The 23,402-nt window shown below is 68.0% G+C and overlaps 2 protein-coding genes across 3 annotated transcripts; one reads left to right on the top strand and one right to left on the bottom strand.

The window, feature by feature from the left end:
• The first annotated feature begins 1,792 nt into the window (after positions 1 to 1,792).
• Positions 1,793 to 8,701, top strand: SAP30L (SAP30 like). Of its 2 annotated transcripts, XM_037500026.2 has the most exons (5): positions 2,323 to 2,681; positions 4,373 to 4,495; positions 5,415 to 5,454; positions 6,209 to 6,307; positions 7,516 to 8,701. In XM_037500026.2, the coding sequence occupies exons 1-5, from the start codon at positions 2,605 to 2,607 to the stop codon at positions 7,642 to 7,644; spliced, it is 468 nt and encodes a 155-aa protein (XP_037355923.1). In that variant the 5' UTR covers positions 2,323 to 2,604; the 3' UTR covers positions 7,645 to 8,701. The 2 variants fall into 2 exon arrangements, with proteins under 2 accessions (XP_037355922.1, XP_037355923.1); XM_037500025.1 differs by lacking the exons at positions 2,323 to 2,681; positions 5,415 to 5,454 and adding an exon at positions 1,793 to 1,987.
• A 9,122-nt stretch (positions 8,702 to 17,823) lies between these two features.
• Positions 17,824 to 19,802, bottom strand: HAND1 (heart and neural crest derivatives expressed 1). The gene is given in 5 exon segments (XM_037501024.1): positions 17,824 to 17,928; positions 19,275 to 19,525; positions 19,528 to 19,611; positions 19,614 to 19,646; positions 19,649 to 19,802. Coding segments are annotated over 5 exon segments (627 nt in total).
• Positions 19,803 to 23,402: the final 3,600 nt, after the last annotated feature.

Here is a 23,402-nt window from a genome sequence, read left to right as displayed (position 1 = left end):
GTTTCTGGGTCTGGGAACACTGTTGCCACTAACTCATATGGAAAATTTTGTAAGTATCCCCAGACCCCAGAAAATTTTAAAAGTATCCCTATCAAGTCATAGTAAATAGGAAGATTCTACTTTCTCGGAGGGAGGAAAACCTGTATTGCTACTTGGAAACAGTCTATTTAGTAAGGTGGGGAATAAAGCACTCCTTGAAGACTGCAAAACTGTACATAGAGGAAAATCAAAAGCATGTGCACCCCGCCCCCCCAAGATACAGAGGCCGCGGGTATCTGGCTGGGTCCAATTAGGGGAGAGAAATCACACAGTAATTTGAACAAGGAAAGATTAATACCAAGATTTATTAGTTCTAATGGGGGGCTGTGGTCACGCAGGGTCAGGGACCTCCAAAGGACACAGGGCGGGCAGAAACAGGGAGGGGGCAGCGGAAGGGGCCGGTGCACAGGCAGGGTGGGCCGGGCCGGCGGGAGGAGCAGTGTCACCAGCGGCACGTTGGTGCTTTTTGTAGACAGAGTTCTTGTTCTTTTTTTTTTTTTTCCATTATGTCCACAGGCGAGCACACATCACATCCATGTGCACATCCATGTGCAAAGTTATGTTCTGCGTGTTTCAACTGAGCATTGAAAAGGCGTTCTTGCAATTCGTTAACTCTGCTGCAGAGTCCCTGCTGGGTATTGTATGGCGATGTCCACGTCCTCGGTGCAACCCCCTTCAATGCTCAAGCAGCACGAATGAGGCCGAATGGCCGCGATGCTGGGGGTTTCCTTAGGCACTGCCAGGGGGACTTGGGGGGCCCTATCTTTCCCGTTACAAACAATCCCTGATGAACTGCATTGTCCCGAGCGGGGAAGCAATAAACGAGGGGACCCGAGGGGGCCCGAAAGTGGAAGGTCACGGCAAGGTCACAGGCGGGGCGCTCACTGGGGAGTGACAGCCCCGCTTCAACAGGACACCCCCGGGCCTCCCGTACCGCCCAACGGGTCCCGCTCTCTCGCACCACCCCAGCCCGAGGCGCCGCCCCGCCCTCAGGAAAGGCTGCTCGTCGCGCGCAGCCCTTCGGGCCCGCCCGGGGCGGGGTGGCCGGGGGTGGGGGGGCTGGGGGCCCCCGAGGCCATGCGGGGCCGCCCCCCGGGCTCCCGGCTGGAGCGCAGGCACCGCGCGGGCGGCCCCGGCCGGCGCCCCCCGGCCCCCGCTCGCGTCCTTCCCGCCGCCCGCGCCGCGGCCGCGCCCGGGCCAGCCCCGCGCCCGCCCCGCCGGGCCCGCGCCCCGCGCCCGCCCCGCCAACTCCTCGGCTCCCACTTTCCCGACTTTGAAGCCGCCCCAGCCGAGTCCAGGAAGTAGCTCGGCGCCGGGGAGCGGCGGCGGCGGCGCCCAATGGGGCGCGTCAGCGGCGGCGCCCGCCCCGCCCAGCGCGCGCGCGCGGCCAATGGGCGCGCGGGGGCGGGACTTCCGCCGTCCCGCGGAGGGCGGGGAGCGGCGGCGCGGGCGGCGGGCGGCGGGCGGCGGCCGGGCGCGGCGGGCTCGGGCGCGGCGGCCGCGGGGCGGGGCGGGGCGGCCCGGGCGCCGCGGGTTCGAAGCCGGGCCCCGCGCGGAGGCCGCGCCCCCCGGGAGCGGCCCGGCCGAGTCGGCCCCGCCGCCCCGAGAGAGCGGGCGCGGCGGGGCCCCGACCCCCGGCGCCCCGAGACCCGAGACCCGGCCGCCCGCGGGCCCGGCGCGGGGGGCGGGCGGGGGCGGGCGGGCCGGCCGGGGCGGCGCGGGGCCCGCGCGCGCGGGCGGGGGCGGCGGGGCGATGAACGGCTTCAGCACCGAGGAGGACAGCCGCGAGGGGCCGCCCGCCGCGCCCGCCGCCCCCGGCCCCGGCCAGAGCTGCTGCCTCATCGCGGCCGGCGAGCGCTGCGCGCGGCCGGCGGGCAACGCCTCCTTCAGCAAGCGCGTGCAGAAGAGCATCTCGCAGCGGCGGCTGCGGCTGGACGTCGACAGGAGCGTGAGTCCCGGGCGCGGGGCGGGCCGGCGGGGCGCGGGCGGCGAGGCCGGCGCGGAGGGGGGGGCCGGCCCGGCCCGGGGCGTCTGGGCGGCTCCTGCGCGCTGCGCCCGGACGGCCGCCCCCGCGGGGCCTCCCTGGGAGCGGGGGGGGGGGGGGGCTCGGGCTGCAGCGCCGGGCCCCAAGTTTGGCGTCGGGCTCGGGGGGAGCCCCGCGCGGGCGCCCTGCCGGAGCTGCGGGACGCGCGCCCGCCCTCGCCGCCGGGACCGGCGCGGCGCAGCCCCCCCCCCCCCCCCCCCCCCCCCCGGCGCCCGCCCGGGCCGGCCCAGTCCCGGCGCTGCGCTTTCTCAGAGAAAATCTCTCCACAGCTGGGGCGTCTGAGGCCGCTGATTAATAGCTCGCTGGGCCCGGGGCCGTGCCCCAAGCTGTGCCCCTGTGCGAGGCTGGGAGGAAGGGCGGGGGGCGCCCCTCAGGCCCTGGGGGGCTCACGGATCCCCGAGGCAGCCCCTCACTCCCCGCACCCCTGCCGGAGCCTCGGGGGAGGCTTCCAGGAGCAGCACCTCTGCCCGGCCCTTCTCTCCAGCCTCTCCCGCCCGCCCCCAATTTCTCCTCAAAGTCGGATGAGATGCGCCGCGGCCGAGGCGGCTGCGCCATTAAACGTGGCTGGGGGCGTCGTTGGCCTCACGAGACCTTCACCGTGAGGAACGGCGCGCGCGGGGGCCAGCCGCCGGGACGGGACGGGACGGGACGGGACGGGACGGGACTCCATCCCTGCAGCCGCCGCTCTCCCGCCCGCCCCGCCGGCGCCGGGCGGCGCGATGGTGTCCAGTCCTCAGAGAGAGAAACGGCCGGCTCGCCCAGGCCCGCGCGCTTGAGGGCCTTTGCCACCCAGCGGGGGCTCCGCTCTCCAGGCAGCCCCGGGAACCTGTGTGGGACCAGCATGCCAGCCCCCTGCCCTCCCGGGGCTGCCTCTCCGGGGCTCACTGGCCTGGCGTGGGCTGGCGGGTGCAGCCCGTGTCCTGAGCAGGCCTCTGCTCTGCCCGCACGGCTGGGGCAGGCGGAGCAGGAACTGTCTGGAGCAGGAAGTGAACAGGAAACAAAAATCAGGGCCTGCCCCGTGGGTCTGGGAGCTCCGGCCCGCCCCCCTCCGCCCCTCTCCCCGATCCTGAATGCCTGCACTCCAGGGTGTGCCTGAACATGACCGGGGAGAGATGAGGACTGTGTCTTGTGTAGGTGCCCAGCAGCGACCCTGGCAGCTAAATGGCAGCCCCAGAGCCCCAGCTGGGCAGCCAACCCATGTGGGCCCAGTCGCGGTCTCGGGTAACCAAGGAGCGAGCTCTCCCACGCTCCTCAGTCGCCGCCTTACTGGAGGGGGTGGTGGAGAAGACTGCAGGGGAGTGTGAGGTGGTGGCCCTGGCCAGCTTCGGTTCCTCCCGGGGTGGGTGGGCTGAGGCCAGCTGCACTAAAGACGGTGACTCCTGTTCCACGCGCCCCATGTTCCTGCGGCCCAAGACTTGAGAAAGTGGCCCCTTGCGCGGTGCGCCGCCCTCCTTCACCCCGGAGAGCGGCCTGCACTCTAGTGCCGTGCTGGGCAGCAGCCGGAGGGGCTGCAGCGCATGCTGGGGGCTGCCCAGCACAGCCCTGGGCCACCCTCAGTGACATTGGCTTTGTCTGACGTCTGTGCACGGAACTGGGCCCGCCAGAGCCCTCCTGCTCTGCGGCCATACGTAACTGAGGTCTTTCGGTAAAGAAGCAGCTTTTTAGATGCATAAATGCTGGGGGCCCTGCTATAAGCAAAACACCAGTGCGCTGTGGACGCCCACTGCCAGGACATGCCAGTCCAGCCACACCAAAGTCGGGGTCATTGAGCCAAAAGCAGGCTTCGCTCCTGCGTGGAGAGGCCTGTGCGCCCCGAGGTCGCGCCCCGAGGTCACACCCCGCGGCATGCTTTCATCCTAGTGAGCCTAAGGAGTGAAGACACTTGGAAGCCCCTCGGGTGCACCTGTCCAACGTGTGTCAATGTCAGCGCCTCCATCCCACCGTTACTCATGGGTACCCTCCCTGCGGTTTGTGAGGGGCTCCTCAGCCAGCCCTGGCCCTTAAGCTCCTAAGCGAAAGCCCAGCTCCCCCCATGCCCACCCTGCCGTGCAGCCTCCAGCTGCTTGTGTGGGTGCCTGGGGGTCAGAGGTCAGTGCCGTTGGGGCACGATTAGGGCCGCCCAGTCCCTCTCCTCCACGTCTCCCCCACGGTGCATTCCACGCCAGTGGTCACGGCACCCGCTGCTTCATACCTGGGCATTTGGCTTTGCCAGATGCCCGAGCCGGCGAGGGCGCCGTGCCACAGTCGCCTCCAGGACAGGGCGCCTCTGACGCCAACTTGCTCCCCCAGGTCCGGCACCTGTACATCTGCGATTTTCACAAAAACTTCATCCAGAGCGTGCGAAATAAAAGGAAGAGGAAGACCAGCGACGACGGCGGAGATTCTCCCGAGCACGACACTGATGTCCCTGAGGTAAAGCTCTAGGCCGCAGCAGGAGCTGGGCGGGTTCTGTCAGGCCCATTTCCAGCCTTTCCGCCTTCTCTGCCCAGAAGGGGCCTCAGCCCTGCAGCTTGACGGTGGGTGCACTTGAAAAGTGACCTGTGGAGTCCTGGTAATGTCAATGCTGAGGGTAGGGAGCCCAGGAGTGGGCCAGGCAGCCGGCCGGTGGCCTCTGGGAGGCCTGCCTGGAGGCCCAGCCAGGCACCAGGTCAGATGGCCTTACGCCTTCTGGCCTCGGAGCCTGGAGGCCAGGGGCCTGCCGGGCCTGTGTCCCGTCTGCACAGGAGGGTGCACGCAGCTGCGCTGCTGGCTCTGTCTCTCCCTCTGTCCTGCCTCGACCCTGCACCATCCCACAGGCAGTGCCAGACTGGGGTGCCTCAGCCTGGCCCTGGGGTGTGGGGGCCAGCTCCTGCTCAGGCGGTGGGGGCTGTCATGGGCCTTGATCGACCCATAGAGGGAGTCTCCCGCCCCAGAGGTGCCCACCAAGCCCCGTCTTCAGATATGCTAAAGCTCCTGGGTCCGAGCTGTCCCTAGCGAGCCTGGACATGCAACCCACTCCCTCCCGTCTGCTGGGTGCCGCGGCCCTCAAGCAAGGCCACGGGAAGGACACCGGGTTTCCTCTTGATTTCAAGCCAAAGCCCCGCGGAGCGCTGAATGTGAGGCGGGAGCGTGTCCTCAGGCGCCCCCGCCGGCACCGGGAGGGACGGGCGCGGGCAGGCTGTGTCCTGCCCCCTCCGGCCTTGGGTTACCGTGTCTGTCAGCCACCGGAGCGGTATTACGGTTATTCTGTAAAGAGATGGATGCGTTTCACCAACATTAAAAAAGGGTTTGAGGAATGTTTGGGAAAGAACAAAGGACTCGGGCCTCATTGCTGGTTCATTTTGTCTTTAAGTGCGTGCCACCTGCCTGAAGCAAGAACAGCTCTTTTAGAGGCAGGTAAAGGCAGCCCAACCCTGGGCCTTCCGTATTTCATGCCTGTGCAGCTCTCCTCTTCCTGTGCTAGACAAGAAGGGTGTCTCCTGGAGGCACCCTTTCCCCACGGCAGCCTCTGAGTGCTCTGGGGGTGGTCAAGGATTCTGCGACCTGCAGGCCGAGCCTGAGAGACTGTCCGAGGAAAGCAGCACTTCCCACGGCTCTCCTTCACCCCTCTGTCCGCTCTGCTGCCAGGCCCCACACCTCTTCCTCCGGGGTGCCTGCCTGGGTTTAACCTTTGCTCCCAGGCCTGGTGACCTCTCCAGAGCGCTCACTGCTCTATCTCATACCTGGGTCATCTCCTCTGCCCCATGCGTCTCCCCTGCAGACCCCACCACATCCATCTTCTTGGAACCCCCTTCGATCTGCCGTCCATGCTCCCATCCAGTCTCGGCCTTAACACCCCCGAGTGTCGTGGCCCCGGCCTGCCTGTCTGTGCCCTGGCTCTCTGTGCTCTTGGTCTGCTCCCTCACCCTGTCCACCTCCATCCTGGCCACCTCTCCTGGCTTAGGCGTCACTGCCTCCGTCAGCCTCTGGGACCGCCCTTCCCAGCCAGGACTCTCCGCTGTTGTTGTGTGCTCCCAACTGTCAGTCCTCAGCGGACCATTTCCAATCTCCTTCCGTGGTCCTCGCACCCCCGCCCACCTAGAGTAGCGCCAGGCACAGAGGCCCTGGGGGCTGGCTGGCTGTGACGGCAGTTTGTCTTCTCTCCAGGTGGACCTGTTCCAGTTGCAGGTGAACACTCTGCGGCGTTACAAGCGGCACTACAAGCTGCAGACCCGACCCGGCTTCAACAAGGCCCAGTTGGCGGAAGTAGGTGGCCAAGCGCGCCCTGTGGGGAGGGCCAGCCCGCTGCCTTCCGTGGGCCCTCGACCTCTCCCATGGTGTCTGCTGGTGGAGATCCCCTCCACGGCTCGAGCCCGCGCCCTATTCCTCTTGTAGACCCCTAGCTTGAGGCCAGAGAAGGTCCCATTTCCAGAAAAGCGGCCATGGCTCCGGGAGAGGACTGCTGGGAGCTGGTGGCAGGCTGGGGCAGAGCTGGGCCTGGGCGTGCAGGCCGCTGGTTGAGGGCTGGCATGTCGGGCGTGCGAGCTTGAGTCTTGTCCTGCAAGACCTCAGTAGATGGAGGTTCGCTGTGGGCATCTTCACCCCAGAATTGTGGCCGGTGGATCGCGGAGCTCCTCTCCTGGAGTCCTGCGCTGTGGCCTGGACATGTCCAGGGTGGTGGGCGGAGCCCAGGCGTGTCTGCCCCTGCCGGGGTTCACCCTCAGCCAGTTGGGAGGGTGGCAAGCCGCTGGCCCCCCTGTTAGCAGACATGCAGACTGGCTGGCTGTCCCTGGGCGCTGGGGTTCCCCCTCCTGTGTCTTCCCAATGTGTTTCTGGCCGTCGTGGAAAATGGAGAAAAGGAGAGAGGTTCCTTGCTATCCAGGGACCCTCCCCACCCTCCGTGGGCTCCAGTTCTGTGTCTCCTCCGTCCCGGCCCCTCTGTCTGGGCAGAGCTTCCCGCAGGCCGTCTTCCCCGCTCTGGTCTTTCCTGGAGAGGCTCCTGGCTAACCCATCATGTTCCTGGAAGCTCGCACCACCTGTCACGGGCTCACAGCCTTCCCTGGGCCCTGGTGGGGGACGGCAGGGGAGAGGGCCCGTGTCCTCGGGGCTGGGCATGTGGGCGTCGGGGGTGGAGGAGCCGTGACCTGTGCCTCCAGCAGACCGCCCGTGCCGTGCCGTGACGTCTCGACTTAGGCACATCTGTCCAGGTGGCTGCTCCCCTGACACCATTTTAAAAAAACATTTTCCACCCAGTTCTGGGGCCTGAGAGGGTTCTGGGACCAGTCAGAGTCCGTCTTCTCTGTGGGGTGTGTGAGCTTGTACCCCTGAAGAGAACTGCGCTGTGGGTGGGTTGGGGGTTCAAGGGCTGCTTTGAGAGCCTGCAAGCCCAGCACCTCCCTGCCGCCCCAGCCCCGGGGGGCGCTGCCTCAAGGCTCACGGCGTGGCTTCTCACGCTCAGGGCTCTCTCCCCGCAGACCGTCAGCCGCCACTTCAGGAACATCCCGGTGAACGAGAAGGAGACCCTGGCCTACTTCATCTACATGGTGAAGAGCAACAAGAGCAGGCTGGACCCCAAGCCCGAGGGTGGCAAGCAGCCGGAGTGAGGGCTGCCCGCACGGCCCAGGCCACAGACCCTGCCGCGGCAGCGCCGCCCGGACTGTCACGCGTTACTGTAAATAAAATGGCGTGCGGGCGCGCACCGGGGCCTGGCGGGAGTGGCCGCTGCCAGCGTGTGCCCACGAGGCCTTGTCTCCAAGCGGGTCCTGGCCGGGGCCCCGAAGAGGGAAGAGCAGCCACGCAGATGGCTCCCAGCGCAGCATCGGGCGGGCCTGGAGCCGGAGAAGATGCAGGACGCGTAGCTTCCGCCTCGGTCGCCAGCCTTGTGGCCTCCCAGCCGCTGCGCTGCTGCCCTCGCTGGCCTGGCCCTGCACACGGAGGGCCCCGGCGCTCCCGCGGGACTCCTGAGCGCATGGAGGAGACTGAGCCCCCGGAGGGCGCGGGCGGAAGGTGGACTCCTGGGCAGTCGCCGTGCCAGCTGCGCCTGTGGGGCTTCCGGAAGAGCCGGTGCAGAGCCCGCGCTGCCGGGGCTCGGCGCTCCCTGGACGAGGTCGGCATCGGGACTTGCGCCGGCTCCCGGGCCGCGTCGCCACAAGGCTGGTCCTGGTGCAGCGTGGCGGGTGCTCTGCTCCGCAGCCGCCTGGCGGGGCCCAGTGCCAGCGCACGTGTTCCGTGAGGGCCTTCGCCCCGCGAGGGCACGGTCGCACAGATGGATTTTTCAAGTGTGAGTAATTTACCTGAATTTTTTATGTTCAGAAACTCAGATTCCTCTACCTAATTATATCAGAGCCAAAGTATCCTTTGAAAACAAAGCTTTATATCCAAAAGTACGCCTTTGCTAGCCGTTTCTAACTAGCGTGTCGGCGGAGCGTGTGACACGGGGGGAGGAGGAGGGGCCTCGCATCCAGCCGCTGACCCTCCTGCCCTGTGTTGTGTCCAGAGTCTCCTTTTTCGCTCAGTTTTAATTCTGAGTTCTCGCGCCTCAGCGAGCAGCCAGCGAGCGGCAGGGGCGTGCTAGGCAGACGGGCTGGGCCCCTCTCGCGGGAGCTGGCTCTCTGGCCACGTGATGCCCGGTGTTCACGGAGCAGGTGTGTAGATGAGCGTGCCCAGCATGCTCCAGGCCCGAGTCTCCTTACACACCCGGGGCCGCACACAGCCTGCCGGTGTCTGAGTGTGCCGGGAGCCGGTCACACCGCTCACGCGAGGGACGTGCGAGGGACGTGCGTGGCACCGGGGGCTCAAGGTACGTGGCTTTGGGTCCTTTCCTGCTGAGCCAGAAGGTGTCTGGCCAAGCTTTGCCATCAGCTGCAGCCGGGGCCGTAGTTCATGGCATCCATAAGCCGCCGTCCGGGTTTGGGCCGGGCCTGTCCCACAGCGCCAGCCGTGCAGACGAGGGCCCATCCGCCGCCTTCCGGGTAAGTGGAGGGGCCGAGCAGCCAGGCGAGAAGAGTGCCCGGCCCTGGTCCACGCCCCGCCCCACCTCCGCCTTAGCCTGCAGGCCCGGCCTGTCATGGGGGGCTGAGGTGGGAGGCAGCATCCCGGCCCCTCGCAGTGCCGCCACCTCCTGGTGCTCCTGGCAAAACTGGAACTTCAGTCCAGCACTGGCGTGGACGCCTCGGTGTGTCCTGCCCCGGCAGGCGTTGCCGGGTGCCTGGCCCCGCGTGTCTCTTCGTTTTACGGTAAAGAAACAGACAAACTTCTCGGGGCAACCAGCCAACCGCGGGGGACGTCAGCATGTGGGAGAGCGCCCAGCTCGGCCCCCCGTGAGGCCGGAAACCAAAGGCTCGAGACCAGAGTGGAGACAGAAGCCCCGCACCCCCCGCACCCCTGCTGTCCTGAGACGCGGCCCACGCTGCAAACTCGCCACCAGCCCCAGAGCTCAGACACCCCTTGCCTGCAGCTGACCTGGTGCCGCAGCCGCTTGGTGTGTGGGAGCTGGGGGACCCCATCCGCAGGGCATGTGCCTGGAGAGGGAGCAGGACAGGGGGCCCCTCCCCGGGCCTGGCCTCCCAGAGCAGGTTGGTCAGCCCCTCCTGGGCTCAGACCGCGGGGGCAGCACCAGCGTGGAGGGGCCTCTGGCCCGCCCCCTGGGTGCTCACCCGCCCTGGCCTCCCACCCGCCTCAGAGGAGCCTGGGCAGAAACAGCTCTGAGGACAGAGACCGCGCTGCCTCTGGACCGTGCCCCTGGGCACCTCTGCTCCCTGCCGTCTTCTGGGCCGCTCCCGGCGCCGCGTGCCATCGGGTGTTCGTCCAGGCTGGGGCTGTCTTCCGCACCAGCTCAAAAACAGCGGCTAGCAATCGATGCGGGGCCTGGCCACCCCGCCCGAGTCCTGGTCCGCCTGGATCCTCAGCCTGTTTTTCCACGCCCAGAGCCGATGCGCGCATCCTTAGGGGAAACCTCGGCTGGAAGGCATTAGATGGCGGCCCGCGGGGGGTTGAAAGGCTAGAGCTGAGGGCCTGTCCCGGCCTTCCACAAGCACCCCCCCACTCTGTTCTCACTGAGAAACACCCTAGGAACCTGGGGCGCCCTCCGTCTTGGCGTGAGGCAAGGCCACATTTGCAGGCCGGGAAGCCCCTTAAAGTCACCGCTGGCCCGCGGGAGAGCAGCGCTGCAGGGCTGACCTCGTCCTCCAGCCGCCCCCGAGTCCAGCAGAGCTGCCCGCCGGCGCCCTGGCCGCCCGCAGGGCCCCAGGGAGGGAGGCCCGGCCCAGCCTGTAACCAGGCCTGGCGGGAGAGCTAGCGCCGCCTGGAGCCTGGTTCTCAAGCCGTGGGGGCGGCTGCGGCTGGACTACTGCCTGCAGGTGGGCTTCGGTGGCAGGGACTGCACGGGCTGCCCGGCACAGCTCAGTGGCCCTGGGGCATGTCACCTCCTGTCCTGTCCCTGCGCCAGGACAGGTGAGCTCAGGACCTGACTGGGAGGCTGCTTCGGGGGCCTGTGTCAGGCTGGGCGCCGAGGGTAAGGCTTGGGCTTAGGGTAGCGCTGCCTCCAGCTGGTGACGCCTCGGCCTGCATCTCACTCTCCAAGCCCCTCGGCTGCTGTCACTTGGAGAACCATCTTGTCCAGCGACAGGGCCTTTCACTGTCCACTGGGCCATCAGGGGCCGGGGGTGTTCTTCATGTCCTAACTGCCTTACTGGAAAGCAAGTGCCCTTCCATCCCAGGCCTGGCAGTGCTTGCCTGCCCAGGTGGGGGCGTGTGTGCCCATCCTGTAACCTGCGGCTCTTCCTGCTGACGGCTCTGGCTGGCTCTGGGGTCTCCGTGGTGTGACATCCGTGTGGCAGTGTCGCAGGGGGCCTCCTGCTCTCAATAAATGGTCTGATGAGTAAGGACGTGCTGCTGTTCTCTTTGACTGTCCCTCCCGACCCGGCCCCGCGCACCCCCCAGGCCCCCTCGGCACACCAGCTGCACAGAGGGCAGGCTTGGAGCTTGAGCTGTCCTGCCCCCCACTTGGGGCCACCTGCTGTGTGGCCTGCAGGACCCCCCGACACACAACCTCCGACCAGACAGCCAGCCTCGGAGCCCCAAGGAACCTAACGAGACCACACGTGGGAAATGAAACTCGGGCCTGTGAGGCCTCTGGAGCGAAGCCCCTCGCCCAGCCAACCCAGCCGTAGGCCCTTTTCCAGTCCCTGTTGGCGCCGCAGCCTCGCCACAGAGAGGGGGACGTGGTGGGCGGTCCCCAGGGAGGGGGTGGTGGTGGTGGTGGTGCTGGCTCCACCTTCTGAGCCAGAAATGCCAGGTGAGGACCCACGCAGCCCTGCCCACCCCCAGGTCCATGCAGCCCCGCCCACCCTCAGACTCGGAGGCCATGTTTCCGGGGGGCCTTGGGGCAGGGGTGGGGAGTCTGGGCCCTCTCTGGGAGCCCAGGGAACGTGTGAGGGGCTGTTGCCCGGGGGAACCACCGTCCAGAGGATGGCGCTCATTTCCTCAAAGCGAAGGGAAGCGCAGTTTCCATTCCCATGGCTTCGTGTGGACCCGAGCACCCCGAGCTCCCCTTGTCACCCGACCCCACACCCTGAGGCTTGAAGAGCCCTTTGTCCCCACAGGCAGCTGCCATGGGACGAAGCGCTGGGCTCGTGGCTGTGCCCAGGAGGAGCCGCCACGCGGCCCCGTGCGGAGCCCGCGCTTCCCTGACCCGCTCCTCCCGCCACGGCCGCAGCAACAGCAGCTTGGTGGCGGCAGAGCGAGGCCCGCGGGGTCCCTGCGGTGTCGGGCCGCAGTGGGGCCGTCCGCTCCGGGCCACAGCCGGCGGGTGAGGGCCTGGACCCAGACACGGGAGCTGGCGCCCGCCCGGGCAGGTCCCAGGCTCGGCTGTCCAGGAATCCGGGGCTTCTGCCAGGCCTCAAGCACCGCGGCCACGAGGCCACCTTGTCCTGACCAACTGGACTCGCTTCCCGGACGGCGCCCCGACTCTGGCCGGGGACCGCACGGGCCCAGTGGAGTCGGGAGGCGTCCCCCGCCCTAGCCGGCCCGGAGCGCCCGGGGCGGGCTGGAGCTGCAGCGGGCGGAGGCGGAGGTGGCAGGTCACCTGCGGGATTTGATGGGGCCGATGAAACTTGGGGGGCCTCTCCAGGAACTGCCGGGGGTGGTAGAAAAGGGTCCGTGGGGCTCCAGGTCTGCTGGGTGCGAGGAGGGAGCGTTGCCACCAGGTGGCGCCCTCCCCCAGCTGGCGGCCCCAGGCCACAGGGGAGGGGAGGCTCTGACCCCCGGAGGCCAGGGCCAGGCTGGGGTCCGGCCCTCCTGGACATCCCGCACTATCCGAGCAGGGAGGGACTCGGGCTCTCGCCCACCCCCTCGTGTCACAGGTGACACAGGCCGAGCGGGGCAAGGAGGCTCCCAGGTCACACCACAGGCTGGACCAGCTCCGGGAGCACCGGCCACCCCCACCCTTGCGTGCCAGCCGGCCACCCCAAGCCAAGAGCCAGGCCTGGGGTCTGGGGAGCCCTGCGGCCAGTGCCCCGCGCACAGCAGAGAAAGGGCTGCGGCTCCCAGTTGTCCCTGCCCTTGACTTGAGGCTCCCCCTTCACAGAACACGCCTCTGGGGTTCAGAGGTTCAGGAACTGCCCCCGCCACACGGCTCAGCCCACCAGCTCGCCCGGCTGCGAGTCCAGTCTGGCCGTCCGGACCTCCCTGGTGACCTTGGCCAGCCTCTCGCGCTCTGTTCTCTGCTGCCAAACACTCCGCCTGACGCCTCTGCAGGGGGGAAGGCGGTGGGGACCGGGCCGGAGCACGACCGGCCTGAGGCCCTCCAGAGCCCGCGCTCTGCCCGCCCGGAGAGACGCAAGGCCAGAGCCCCCGGCACAGGCCCGCGGCGCGGCTGCTCTGGGGTCGGCAGGACTCAGCTGCGTGGGGTTCCCTGGCTGGGAGGGGGGGGCGCCACGCACCCTCCAGGGGATGGCGGCAGCAGCCGGGTGCGCAGGAAGTGTTAGTGTTCCTGTCACTTGGGTCTGGACCTGCACCGTCTGGCCGGGTGTCCAGTGGCCACGCACGCCACTGAACGCGTGACATGGATCCTGACGGGGGGGCTGACCCATGGGACACCCCAGCCTCCAAAGCCTGGCATGGAGAGCGGCATGTAAACTCTCCCCTTCACAGCGTTGACCTTGACTCCAGGTCGAAACTGCGCTTCAGATGTCCTGAGTTCATTACACGCCTCCAATTCATTCTCTTTGCTCTGTCTTTTTGAATGTGGCTTCTGGGGACTTTCCTTGCGCCCGGTGGGCTTTGCAGCTGGCGGGGCACTTCTTTCTGGAAGTGCTGCCCCCATGGTTTCGGAAATTCCACCTCGGCAACCTGCCTGTCCTCAGTTTCCCTCGATGTTTAGGCCTGGGCGGAGCCGGCGCTCTGGCTGGGTGCCCTTCGGCCAGTCCCAGCGGCCTCCACGCCTGTCAGGAATACGCCCCGTCTTCTAAACTCGGCAAGCCAGCCCACCCGGTACCCCACCCGGTGCCCCTGGCTGCCAAAGCCGGAGTGAGGCGAAATAGTGAGCGTAGCTCTCAGGGCTCAGCGCCTACCTCTACCTCGCAGGGCCTGCTGGACTCAGGGGCAGGCCTGGGTCGCAGAGGAGGAGCCAGGCCTCAGGGAGGGGCAGCAGCTGCCCAGGCCCCTCCCTGCAGCCTCCACAATGGCACCAGAAGGAGACAAAGGAAGAGGAGGAAGGCAGCTCCCCACCTTGGGCCAGCCCCTCCCTCTGCGGGCCTCAGTTTCCCCTTTAGAAAATGAGGGAAAGGCGTGGCCGCGGGATGGTCTTCGCGGCCCATGTCATGGGTGCTCAGGACAGCTCCGTGGTCACACTGGACTTGGGCGCGATGCCCTCCCTGCGCCTTCCGCGCGGGCTGTGCCTGTTCCTGTTGCTTGGCTAACATCTGTAGGAGCCGCACGTCAGGCCGACGTCTGCTTGCAGCAGGCGCCGCGCACCGTGGTTAAGTCTCCCTGGTTCCCGTATGCGCCTTGGTCTTTATGAGTTTGGGAGAGCTCAGCTGTAAAAACTCTTGGCTGAAAAAAAAAGGTTTTTTTTCTTCAAACAAAATAGGTTTCCATCGGGAGGCTGCATATTTCAAACCTGCGTATTTTTTTCTTACCAAAGTGACTCATTTAGAAAGGGGGCTGGCTGACTTCTGGGTTTCAGCTCTGCCATGAGGATATCGGGCAAGACCGCGCCTGGGGAGGGGCGCTCTCCGAGGGCGCTGAAGGCCCGGCACCCGCTCGGCCTGGGCTGCTCACCCCTCCCCGCGGCTTCCCTTCTCCCTCGGCGGAACCATCACTTCCTGCCTCAGCTCCTGCCCTGGTTGCTAGAGAGAAAAACGTGCTTCTAGAAGCGAAAGTACCAGGGGCTGCTGAGGCCTGGCAGGCTCAGGGGTCACCCACAGAAAGGGGGGGTCCCCGAGCCCCCATCACTGTCAGGAATGTGGCTCCAGGAATGGCTGGATCCACGGAGCCCAGAGCATGGAAGAAGGTCCCAGCTGAGCTGGCCCCGGGCCCCTTCCCTAGCCCCTTCTTTCCGCCTCTCCCTGACTCCGGGCCTGGGGGGGGGGGGAAGCAGCCCCGGGGTCACTGCCTTGAGCCCGCAGCCAGACCTGGCCGCCCGGACACCTTGCCCTTGAAGCACGGCCTTCACCTCCCGGCTCAGCCTGGGGTCCACCTCTGGGTCCACCTCTGGGCATCCTCTAGGCTGTGCGGAGACAGTGGGGCTTCGAGGACCCCCTTGACCCCCACCCCCGTGCCAGCCCCATCCTGCCCGCGGGCCTAGCAGTGGGGTTCAGTCCACTCTGCCCAGTAAACCAGACACCCCGCGCGGGGGGCATCACAGCTTCATTTTTATACAAATGTAAGACTGATTCATTATTGGAAAATACAGAAAAACAGAGCTAAGCAGGAGAAGCCGAAGCTTTCTCAGCCCCGCGCCCGGCAGAGGTGGGGACTCCCCGGTGTGCCCCGCCCGGGCCTCTACTTCCTCGCACAAGCCGGGCGCAGCCTTGGTGACCCAGGCGGGACCCGCCCCGCCCACTGAGGCTTCACGCACGACCTCCAGCTCCATCGCCCTGTGTTCCTGGGGGCTGAGGGTTTCTCCAAGCAGCAGCGCCGGTGCTGCCCGCGCTGAGCCCTCCCTGGCGCAGCCCCCAGCCCGGGGCGGCTGGGTCAGGGCGCTCAGGACAGCTCGGCCCTCACACCTCACACCGGCCTGGGGCGCGACGCCCCGGGATCTCCCTACGATGGATAAACTCCCGGGTTTACTTTCACGCTCTTGATTCTTCCTTCCTGCGTCCCGGGCTGCAGGGAGGGCGATGCCCTTCACTTAAAAATGAGAGTAACCGTGTCTGCCGGCGCGGGAAGAACCCGCCGGCTCCGAGGGTATTTTTAGGGCAGAGGCCCGGGCGCCGGGGAGCAGAGGGGAGCAAAGGGGAGCAGAGGAGAGCCCCGCAGACTGCTCAGTCTGGAGCAGCCGCTCCTCCAGGGGCCTGGGCCCCAGCTGGCGAGTGAGGTGGGGCTGGAGATGGCCGGGACACGGGGGATCCCCGGGAAGGCCTGGGCGGGTGAGCCTGCGGACCCCACCGACCCCTCCTCGGGTCCAGCCGGCCCGGCTCCTCCCGCGGCTGCGAGGTCCGGACGCACGTGGCAGGGCCCCCATCCCCGTGTTCCCAGGGAGGGCTTGGGGCCCAGCTGGCCAGGGGGGCCGCCCAGGGCACCCCGTGCCGAGGCGCAGGCGGGGTGCGCATTCCCTCCATGCCAGGGATACTTGGCCGCGCTAAAAATAGCCCCGGGCGAGCAGCCCCGGGAGGGTCCGCACCGCGGAGTCCTGAGTTCGAGTCCCAGGGACCCGCGTCCGCCCTGGGGCGCCTCCCGCGCGCGCCCCCGCGCCCCCGCTCCCCGCGCGTGCCGGGACGGCTAAGGGGCTTCCCGGGCCCGGGGAAGAACAGCAAGGGGGAGAAAGACCCCGATTTTCCTGCCGGCTCCTCCGCGGGGCGGGCGGGCGGGCGCTCATTACCGCGAGGCGCTGCGCTCGTTAAAGCGCCGGCGCGTTTGATCCCGCGCGGGCGGGGGCGGCGGGGCGAGCGGAGGGGCTCACACCTCCCCGCCGCCCCCCGCCCGTAAAACACCTTTTATTAACTCCTTCGCGTCCGGAAAGGCCCGAGCGGCCGCTCGGCTCCTGCCCCGGTGTTTACAGCCGAGACTAATGGGGCCCCGTATTCACCCCGTCGGCGCGAGGCGTCGGGCCCCGCCGGGCCCCTCGGCAGCTCCGGGCCGCCTTCCCCGCCCGCGCGGGCCTCGGGCTCCGGCTGCGCCGCCACAAAGCGCCCGCCCCGCCCGCCCCGCCCGGCCAGGGCGCGCCCCGGGGCGCGGGGCGGGGGCGAGCCGTCGGGGCGCTCGCCCGGGCGCGGCGTGGAGCCCCCTCGGGCCGCGGAGCCCAGCCCCGCGCTCAGGTCCCCGCGCGCCCCGAGCGTCCGCCGAGCGCCGGGGCAGCCCCAGGCCCGCGGGTGCCCCCAGCGCGCGAGCGCTCCGAGCCCGGCGGGGACCGAACTCGCGGGCAGGCTGGGCGCACGGCCCTCGCCGCCTCCGGCCCGCGCTCCCGGCGGCGCCTCTCGCCCCTACCCCCTGCCTCCCTCCCTTTGCGTCCAGAATTGCACGTTCACTGCCCCACTGCACCCCACTCCCTGCCCTCGGGGTGCTGGCTGGTGCCGGCGCCTCCCCTAGAGCCCAGGTCACCGCGGACAGACCCCCAGCGCGCACCGCCCGCCGCCAGCCTGGAGGCAGAGCCGAGGCCGACGCCCCCGAGCAGAGCGGCCTCCGGGGCTCCCTCCCTCCTGCGGCCCCACCTCTGCCTGCCGGGGCGCTGCACCCCGGGACTGACCGGCCTCTGCCCTCTTACCTCGACCTGATTCGCCGTTGGCGGCGGCTCTGAGCAAGAGCCAGGCAGGAGCGGGGGCTTCACTCCGCAGAAACGAAGGTCGGAGCCCAGGGGCGCCCCCAAGACAGAACACAGGCGCCTCTGATCCCAGAAAACGCTTTATTAGTCAAGAGCACAGACAAGGCCGGCGGGGCAGGGGCGAGGGGCTGGAGACTGAGGTAGAGCCGGGAGGGGACGCGGCGGCACCTGGCGCAGCAGGCGCACTAGGTAGTTTAAATACATAAAAACTTTCCCACAGAAGGAAGTTTTTCTTTACAAAGGAAGGAAGAAAACAGAAAAGAGAGGAGTTTCCCTTGAAACGAAGTAGGAAGTGCAGCAACAAACAATAAAATAAAATAAAATAAAGTCGCCAGCACCGCTGAAGCGCGAGCAGCGGCGGCGCCTGCTCCCCGGGCCTGGCTCACTCTGCCCGGCCCCAAGGGCCCCTGGCCCGGCCTCCAGGGCGGCAGCGCGCGGGCTGGGGGGGAGCGGAGGTGGGGGAGCTGCAGAGAAAGAGCCCCGTAGCAGTCGGCCGGGCGCGGGCGCGGGCAGTTCGCCCCACAGGGGTGGGAAGGGTGCAGGGCGCGGGCCGGGCCGCCCGGCCTCCCTCGTGGGGCCCCCAAGAACTGCCCTGGGCGGGGGCGCGGGGGGTACATATATATTTCTCTTTCTCATAAGGTTTTTAAAAAATCTCAAGGGACATTGCACGTGTGATCCGAGGCTGTCGCTGCGGCCGCGGCCTGCCCAGGCCCTCCCGCCACGCCGGCCCCAGGCGGGCCCCGCCGCCTCCTCTCCTCCCCGGACTCCAGGTCGCGGCCGGGCAGGTCCTGCGGGCCGCCGCTCACTGGTTTAACTCCAGCGCCCAGACTTGCTGCGGCCAGCCTGTGCGCCCCTTAATCCTCTTCTCGCCCGGGCCCAGGGCAGGAGGGAAGCCTTCGTGCTGCTGCTGCCGGGGGACAGGACGCCGGGAGAGAAGAGAGTCAGATTTAGAGTTTTCTGCCCCGGGCGGCGGGGGTGGGGCGGTGGGGGGCGCGGTGACGGGGAGCCTGGAGGTGAGCGAGGGATTGCTGCTTGTGAAATAAGCAAACGGGCTCATAAATGTGTGGTTTTGCCGCAGTCGCCTGGCAGGGCGGACGCTGGTGCAGCGAGGGGGCTCTGCCTGGCGAAACCGCCGCGCCCGGGTGTGGCTTTGCGGCTTTGTGACCCTGAAGGGAGGCCGCAGAGGTCGGAATGGGGGTGAGCCTTCTCATTCCTGCGGACCTGCCCCCCACCCCACCAGCTCTCCAATCCAGCCCGGCATCCGTGCCGGGGTCCCTAGAGCAGGAGCTGGGAGCTTCAGGGGCCCCGCAGGAGAGGGGCGCCTGCCTGGCCTGCTTCCCCCACCGCTTTCTCCACTGGAACCGGCCCTTCTCGGAGGAGGTGGCGACGTGCAGGGGATGGCACAGCCCAATTACTACTGCCCCAGGCGCCGCCAGCGCCTGCATCTTTTGGACAGATGCCTATCTCTTCCCAGCCTCCTCAGCGAGCGCCCGCTACTCTGCCACAATCCGCTGCAGGGCAGGTAGACCTGGCAGGGCTGGGTAGTGGCTCCCAGGCGGGGTGGGTCTGAGCGCCCAGTCCAAAGAACCAGCTGCTCAGCCTGGAACTCATGCCTGGAGGTCTGGGATCTCTGGCCTGCTGGGACCCAGCGCCAGAAAGGGTCGCCCTCCCCAGAGTGGACAGAGAAAAAGGTGCAGGAACCGATCTGCACAGCGCAGCGGGTGGCAGCTGAGACACAGCCGTCAAGGTCACCCGGATCCCGAGGGCGGCGGGGCTGCTGTGAGCTGGAAGGGAAGGACTGCTGCGCCACCCGCCCCGCCTCGGACTGCCTTGGTCCGTGCCTCGGTTTCCCTCCTGCACAGGGATGGGAATAGACCGGCCTCTCCCAGGAGGCCTTGGAAACTGACCACGGCCTGTCTGCGTGTCGGCACCAGGCGTCCTGGCCCTGGCTTCCAGGAGGGGCCGGGACCCTGGAAATTGGAAACGTCTGTTTTCGAGTCTGACGTTTCCAGTGGTTCTTTAGGAGGACCCCGCGGCTCTCTCTGCAAACAGGACGATGCGTCCCCCCTGGGCTTCCGAGCACCCGAGCACTCCCCGCAGTCAAAACGAATTCGGCCGGGACGCGCCTCCTCCAGGCACAGCCCCTCCTCGCAGCCTGGCAGCCGGCTCACAGCCCGCGCCTGCCCCCCTGCGCCCCGCGCCCCCACCTCGGAGCCCACGCCCGGGACTGGGGCGCAGCGGCCCCGCACTCACCAGCTCCCTTTTCCGCTTGCTCTCGCGGCCGCCATCCGCCTTCTTGAGCTCGGCCTTGAACGCCTCGGGGTCGCCGGCCTGCGCGTCCTTGGCCAGCACGTCCATCAGGTAGGCGATGTAGCTGGTGGCCAGGCGCAGCGTCTTGATCTTGGAGAGCTTGGTGTCGGCCGGCACGTTGGGGATGCACTCGCGCAGCTCGGCGAACGCGCTGTTGATGCTCTCCGTGCGCCTCCGCTCCTTCTTGGGCCCGAGCCCTTCCGCCGGCCCAGCCGCCCCCCCAGGGCCTCCAGCCGCCCCGGGCTCTGGCCCGGCCGCGCGTCGGGGCCGTAGGCGGCGGCGGGGGCGGCCCGCCGGCCGGGAAGTCCGGGGCGCGTCGGCGGGCCCCAGCAGCCAGCTCTGGAAGTAGGGCCGCTCGGGGTGGCAGCGCGCGGCCGGGCCGAAGAGGAAGGGCTCGTGCAGCATGGGGTGCGCGGGGTGCGCGGGGTGGTGGTGGTGGTGGTGGTGCGCGTAGCCGCCCACGAGGTTCATGTTGGCGCGGCCCGGCCTGCGCCGCAGCCCGACTAGCGCCGCCCCATGCGCCCCGGCCACCGGGGCCACCCGCGGCTCGGGCGCTGCCGCGCCGGCTCCGAGGGCCCGAGGCGAGGGTGGGGCTGGGGTGGGCGCGCGTCGCGGGCAGGACTCCGCGGAGACCCGTTGAACCCTGTGCGGCCTCCCCGGCGGCCCGGCCTATATAAGGACGGGCTTTGATGTCAGCCTCCCTCCGGAGCCAATGGCGGGGGGCGGGAGGGGGGGCCGGCCCAGATTTGAAGCTCCGTCGGCCGCTCCCCTGCAGGCCGCCCGCGGGGACAGGAGGCCGCCCCCGCCCCTCGCCCCCGCCCCTCCGGTTCCCGGCAGGCGGGCCCTAGTGGGGCGAAGGGCCCCCCAAGGCCGCCGCCCATCCCCTCCGCTCAAGGAAGGAATCTGCAGTGGAGGGAAAAGACGGCCTTTCCCTAGAGCCCCCTTGACTTTACAGATGGGGAAACCGAGGCGCGGGAAGCGGGTTCCTGTTTCTCGACTCTCCGGAGTTAGAAATGGGACTTTCCGGGGCTCCTGTCGCAGAACCGCACCTCTGCCCGGGCCCCGGCCAGATTCCAGGGCGCTGCTGGGCTGCCCAGGGCTGTCAGGGCCCCCCCAACACCCTCCGACGCCCAGGCCTCGGCCCTCGGGGAGCCCCGAGATGTCCAGCGCCCACTGCCTGGGGGTGGCGGCCGCGCTCTGTCGCATGGCCTGTCCTGTGTGGGAGGGTGGAGGGATGCGGCCGCCAGCCCACGGGCCTTCCCTGGTTGCAGCTGCCCCTGGGGCCTGCGAGGCGCTTCTCCCTCCCGCAAGGGGCCTGGGTCATCCCCTGGCGAATATTCGAATATTCGGTTCTCTGAAGACCCCAGCACCAAAGCTCCCCTCCCCGGGGAACCAGCGTTTGGCCGAAAACACCCAGAGGAGACTCTCTCCACCCCGGGGGGTGCCGGGCCCTTATCTCCGCTGGCCGGTCGCTGTGGGGTGGCGGCTGTGGGGTGGCGGCTGTGGGCCTCGCCGCAGGCCCCCTGGCTGGCGAGAGCGGGATACCCGGCCTGCTGGCGGCTCCTCTGGCCGGACTCAGATGCCTCGGGGTGGCAGCTTCCACGCAGAGGCCCGCACATCTGGCCCCGCATCCCGTCCACCCCCTTCCCTGGTGCTGTGTCCTGGCTCAGGGAGGGGAGGGTGACGCAAAGGGCAGCTCTTCAGGGGGCCAGGGAGCCCCTTCATCCATTCAGCCCACAGCGTCCTCTGCCACGCGGGTGCTTGGCACCCCTGGGAAGGCGCGGCCAGATGTGGCTCCCCTCGTGGTGGGGAGACCCGGGCTGGGGAGGCACGGGGCTCTCCTCGCGTCTCCTGCTGGGGTGGTGGGCGAGGGAGTTCGCGCCAGGGGGGTCCTGAGGGAGTGAGGGGATCTTCGGGGTCCCCAGGCCGGTCCCCTGTGGGCTGGCGGCCCGAGGTGCAAGGCAGGGACGAGGTCCTGTGCCTGCCTGGGGCGAGCTGGGAGCCGCCGCTCTCCCGGGCGCCTGGCGCCAGCGGCGCTGGGGTTGGGTCGGGAGCCGGAGGCTCGCAGGGAGGGAGCCAGCGCCGGTGCAGCTGCGGCTCCGCGGGGTCTCGCGCCTCATGGCTGGCCCAGGCGCTCTTAAAAGAGGGTGTGCGGGTAGAAGGGCTCATTACCCTGTGGCCTGGGGCCTCAGCCTTCCGCGCACACCAGCCTCGTCCTGCCGGGGGAGGTCTTCACCCCGGCCGCGGCGGGACTCACAGATACACACGGTGGCGTCACACACGCACGGGCCTGTGTGTCTGTGCCTGTGAGTCTGTGCACATGGGCTCCTGGGGACGCACAGCACACACGAAAGTGTGTGTTCACGTAGCAACCAGGACAGACATGCGGCCCCCAGGCGACACGTGCACTCGGGATACTGGGGCACCATCACCCCAGCACGGAGCCGGCTCCTGCCCACACGGTCCTCATGGCCCACCAGACCAGTCTGTTTTCTTGCAGTTCCCGAAATGCGTTCCCAGCTCTGAACCCGCTCACGGTGGGGAGTGCATTGTCAGTCCCGGGTGCCTGTCCTGGTCCCTGGGGGGCTCTCATGGCCAGGCAGTCTCCCTGGGGGACTGAAGGACTGAAGGAGAGGGGGGTGCTCCCAGACACCCGGACCTCAGGAAAGTTCTGTTCCCACCCCCATTCCAGGGAGCTAGAAGTCGCCCTGGGAGCAGCGCCCCTCCTGCATGGGGAGCGCCCTAGGAGCCTTGGGGTTCCAGGCTGGGCAGCAGGACTGAAGGCAGGGAGGCTGCCCAGGCTCCAGGACCCATCTTCTGGGAGACCCCAATATGCTTTTAACTCTAGCCCGACTGGGGGCCCTGGGAGTGCAGGGACAGGAGGACCAGGTCTGCTGACCAGAGGCGGGCCCTGGAGTCCAGCTGCAGTTGCTTTAGGCTGGGAAGCCAGGGTGTCCCTGAGTCTGGCTCTGCCAGCCCCTGGCCAGCAGCTGTGCCCCAAGAAGGAAGGCCCACCCAGCACCTGCCTCCGGGGCCGGTGGGAGGACTCGAGGCTCCAGCCTGCACCTCAGACAGGGACCAGCTCTGGCTCCAGGCACTTTCCCTCAGCAGGGAGTGCTCAGCAGCCAGCGAGTGCCGAGTGCCGCAGGCGTCTGGGGAGCCTTTCAAGCCTCTCCGCTGCCCCCAGTGGGGTGAGGGAGGCACAAAGATCCGGAGTTGTGTGAAAGGAACCTGCAAGGAGCCTGGGGGACTGTGGTTGAGCCCTCCCTGCCACTCCATCCGCGGGGCCTTCCTGTCTTCCCCTCCTCTGCAAACCGGGGGGCAGTAAACACCCCAGGAGAGCTGGTCAGTTCCAGTAGCACTAGATAAGGGGCCTGAGCTTCACAGGGGAAGAAACGGGGTCGCAGCATTCACACTACTGGGTCGCGTGGCACAGGAAGCAGGTAACCCCTTTCCCACTCGGTTCCCCTCATCTGACAGCCCTGTCCTCTCCCTTTCCTGACCTCTTGCCCCTGCTCCCCTACAGAGCCCCCGCTGGTTAATGTGGGAGGTGGGGGGCCCTCCCCTGAGCTGGGGCTATGCGGCCAAAGGTCTGAATTTCACTTGCACACCCACCCACCCCCATCTCCCTCCCAACCGAGAGGTTTGGGGGCGTTCCAGCCTTCCCCGCGAGGTTTGGGGGGCTCAGCTCCTAGTCTGTGCAGTGGACCCCTGAACTCAGAAGCCGCAGTTTCCTAACGGGCCGGGTCGGCGCTGCCTCGCCCCACACCTCTGCTCCCCGCTGCAGAGCCGGAGCCGCGCAGGGCGCCCACCGCAAGCCTGCGCCCGCCGCGCCCCGTGACCTTGACGCCACCGGCAGTCCCCGCACCGACCGCTTATCTAAATAGGGCAGTAAATCAGGGCCTGTCAGGGCCGGGTAATTACAGGAACTCCATAAAAAGGGCCCGGCCGGCCGCCTGTTTATATTAGCGCGGTGTAAAATATTCTCCTGTCTTGGAGAATCGCGTCCCGCCGCACCGTGCCATAAATCAGCCCTCCGGCCATTTACCCGCAGCTTCGGCGCCCGAATCC

The sequence above is a fragment of the Talpa occidentalis genome, unplaced genomic scaffold (assembly GCF_014898055.3).
Source record: "Talpa occidentalis isolate TD23 unplaced genomic scaffold, MPIMG_talOcc4v2.1 talOcc4.9, whole genome shotgun sequence".
In the NCBI taxonomy this organism is placed as follows: Eukaryota; Metazoa; Chordata; class Mammalia; order Eulipotyphla; family Talpidae; genus Talpa; species Talpa occidentalis.
Note: the sequence above shows the minus strand (reverse complement) of the source record. Positions and strands in the feature narration are given on the sequence as shown.

Coding starts and splice junctions, on each gene's coding strand:
- SAP30L (XM_037500025.1), top strand. CDS start 1,793: ATGAACGGCTTCAGCACCGAGGAGGACAGCCGCGAGGGGCCGCCCGCC. Junction 4,496..6,208: donor ACGACACTGATGTCCCTGAG/GTAAAGCTCTAG, acceptor TCTTCTCTCCAG/GTGGACCTGTTCCAGTTGCA. Junction 6,308..7,515: donor ACAAGGCCCAGTTGGCGGAA/GTAGGTGGCCAA, acceptor CTCTCCCCGCAG/ACCGTCAGCCGCCACTTCAG.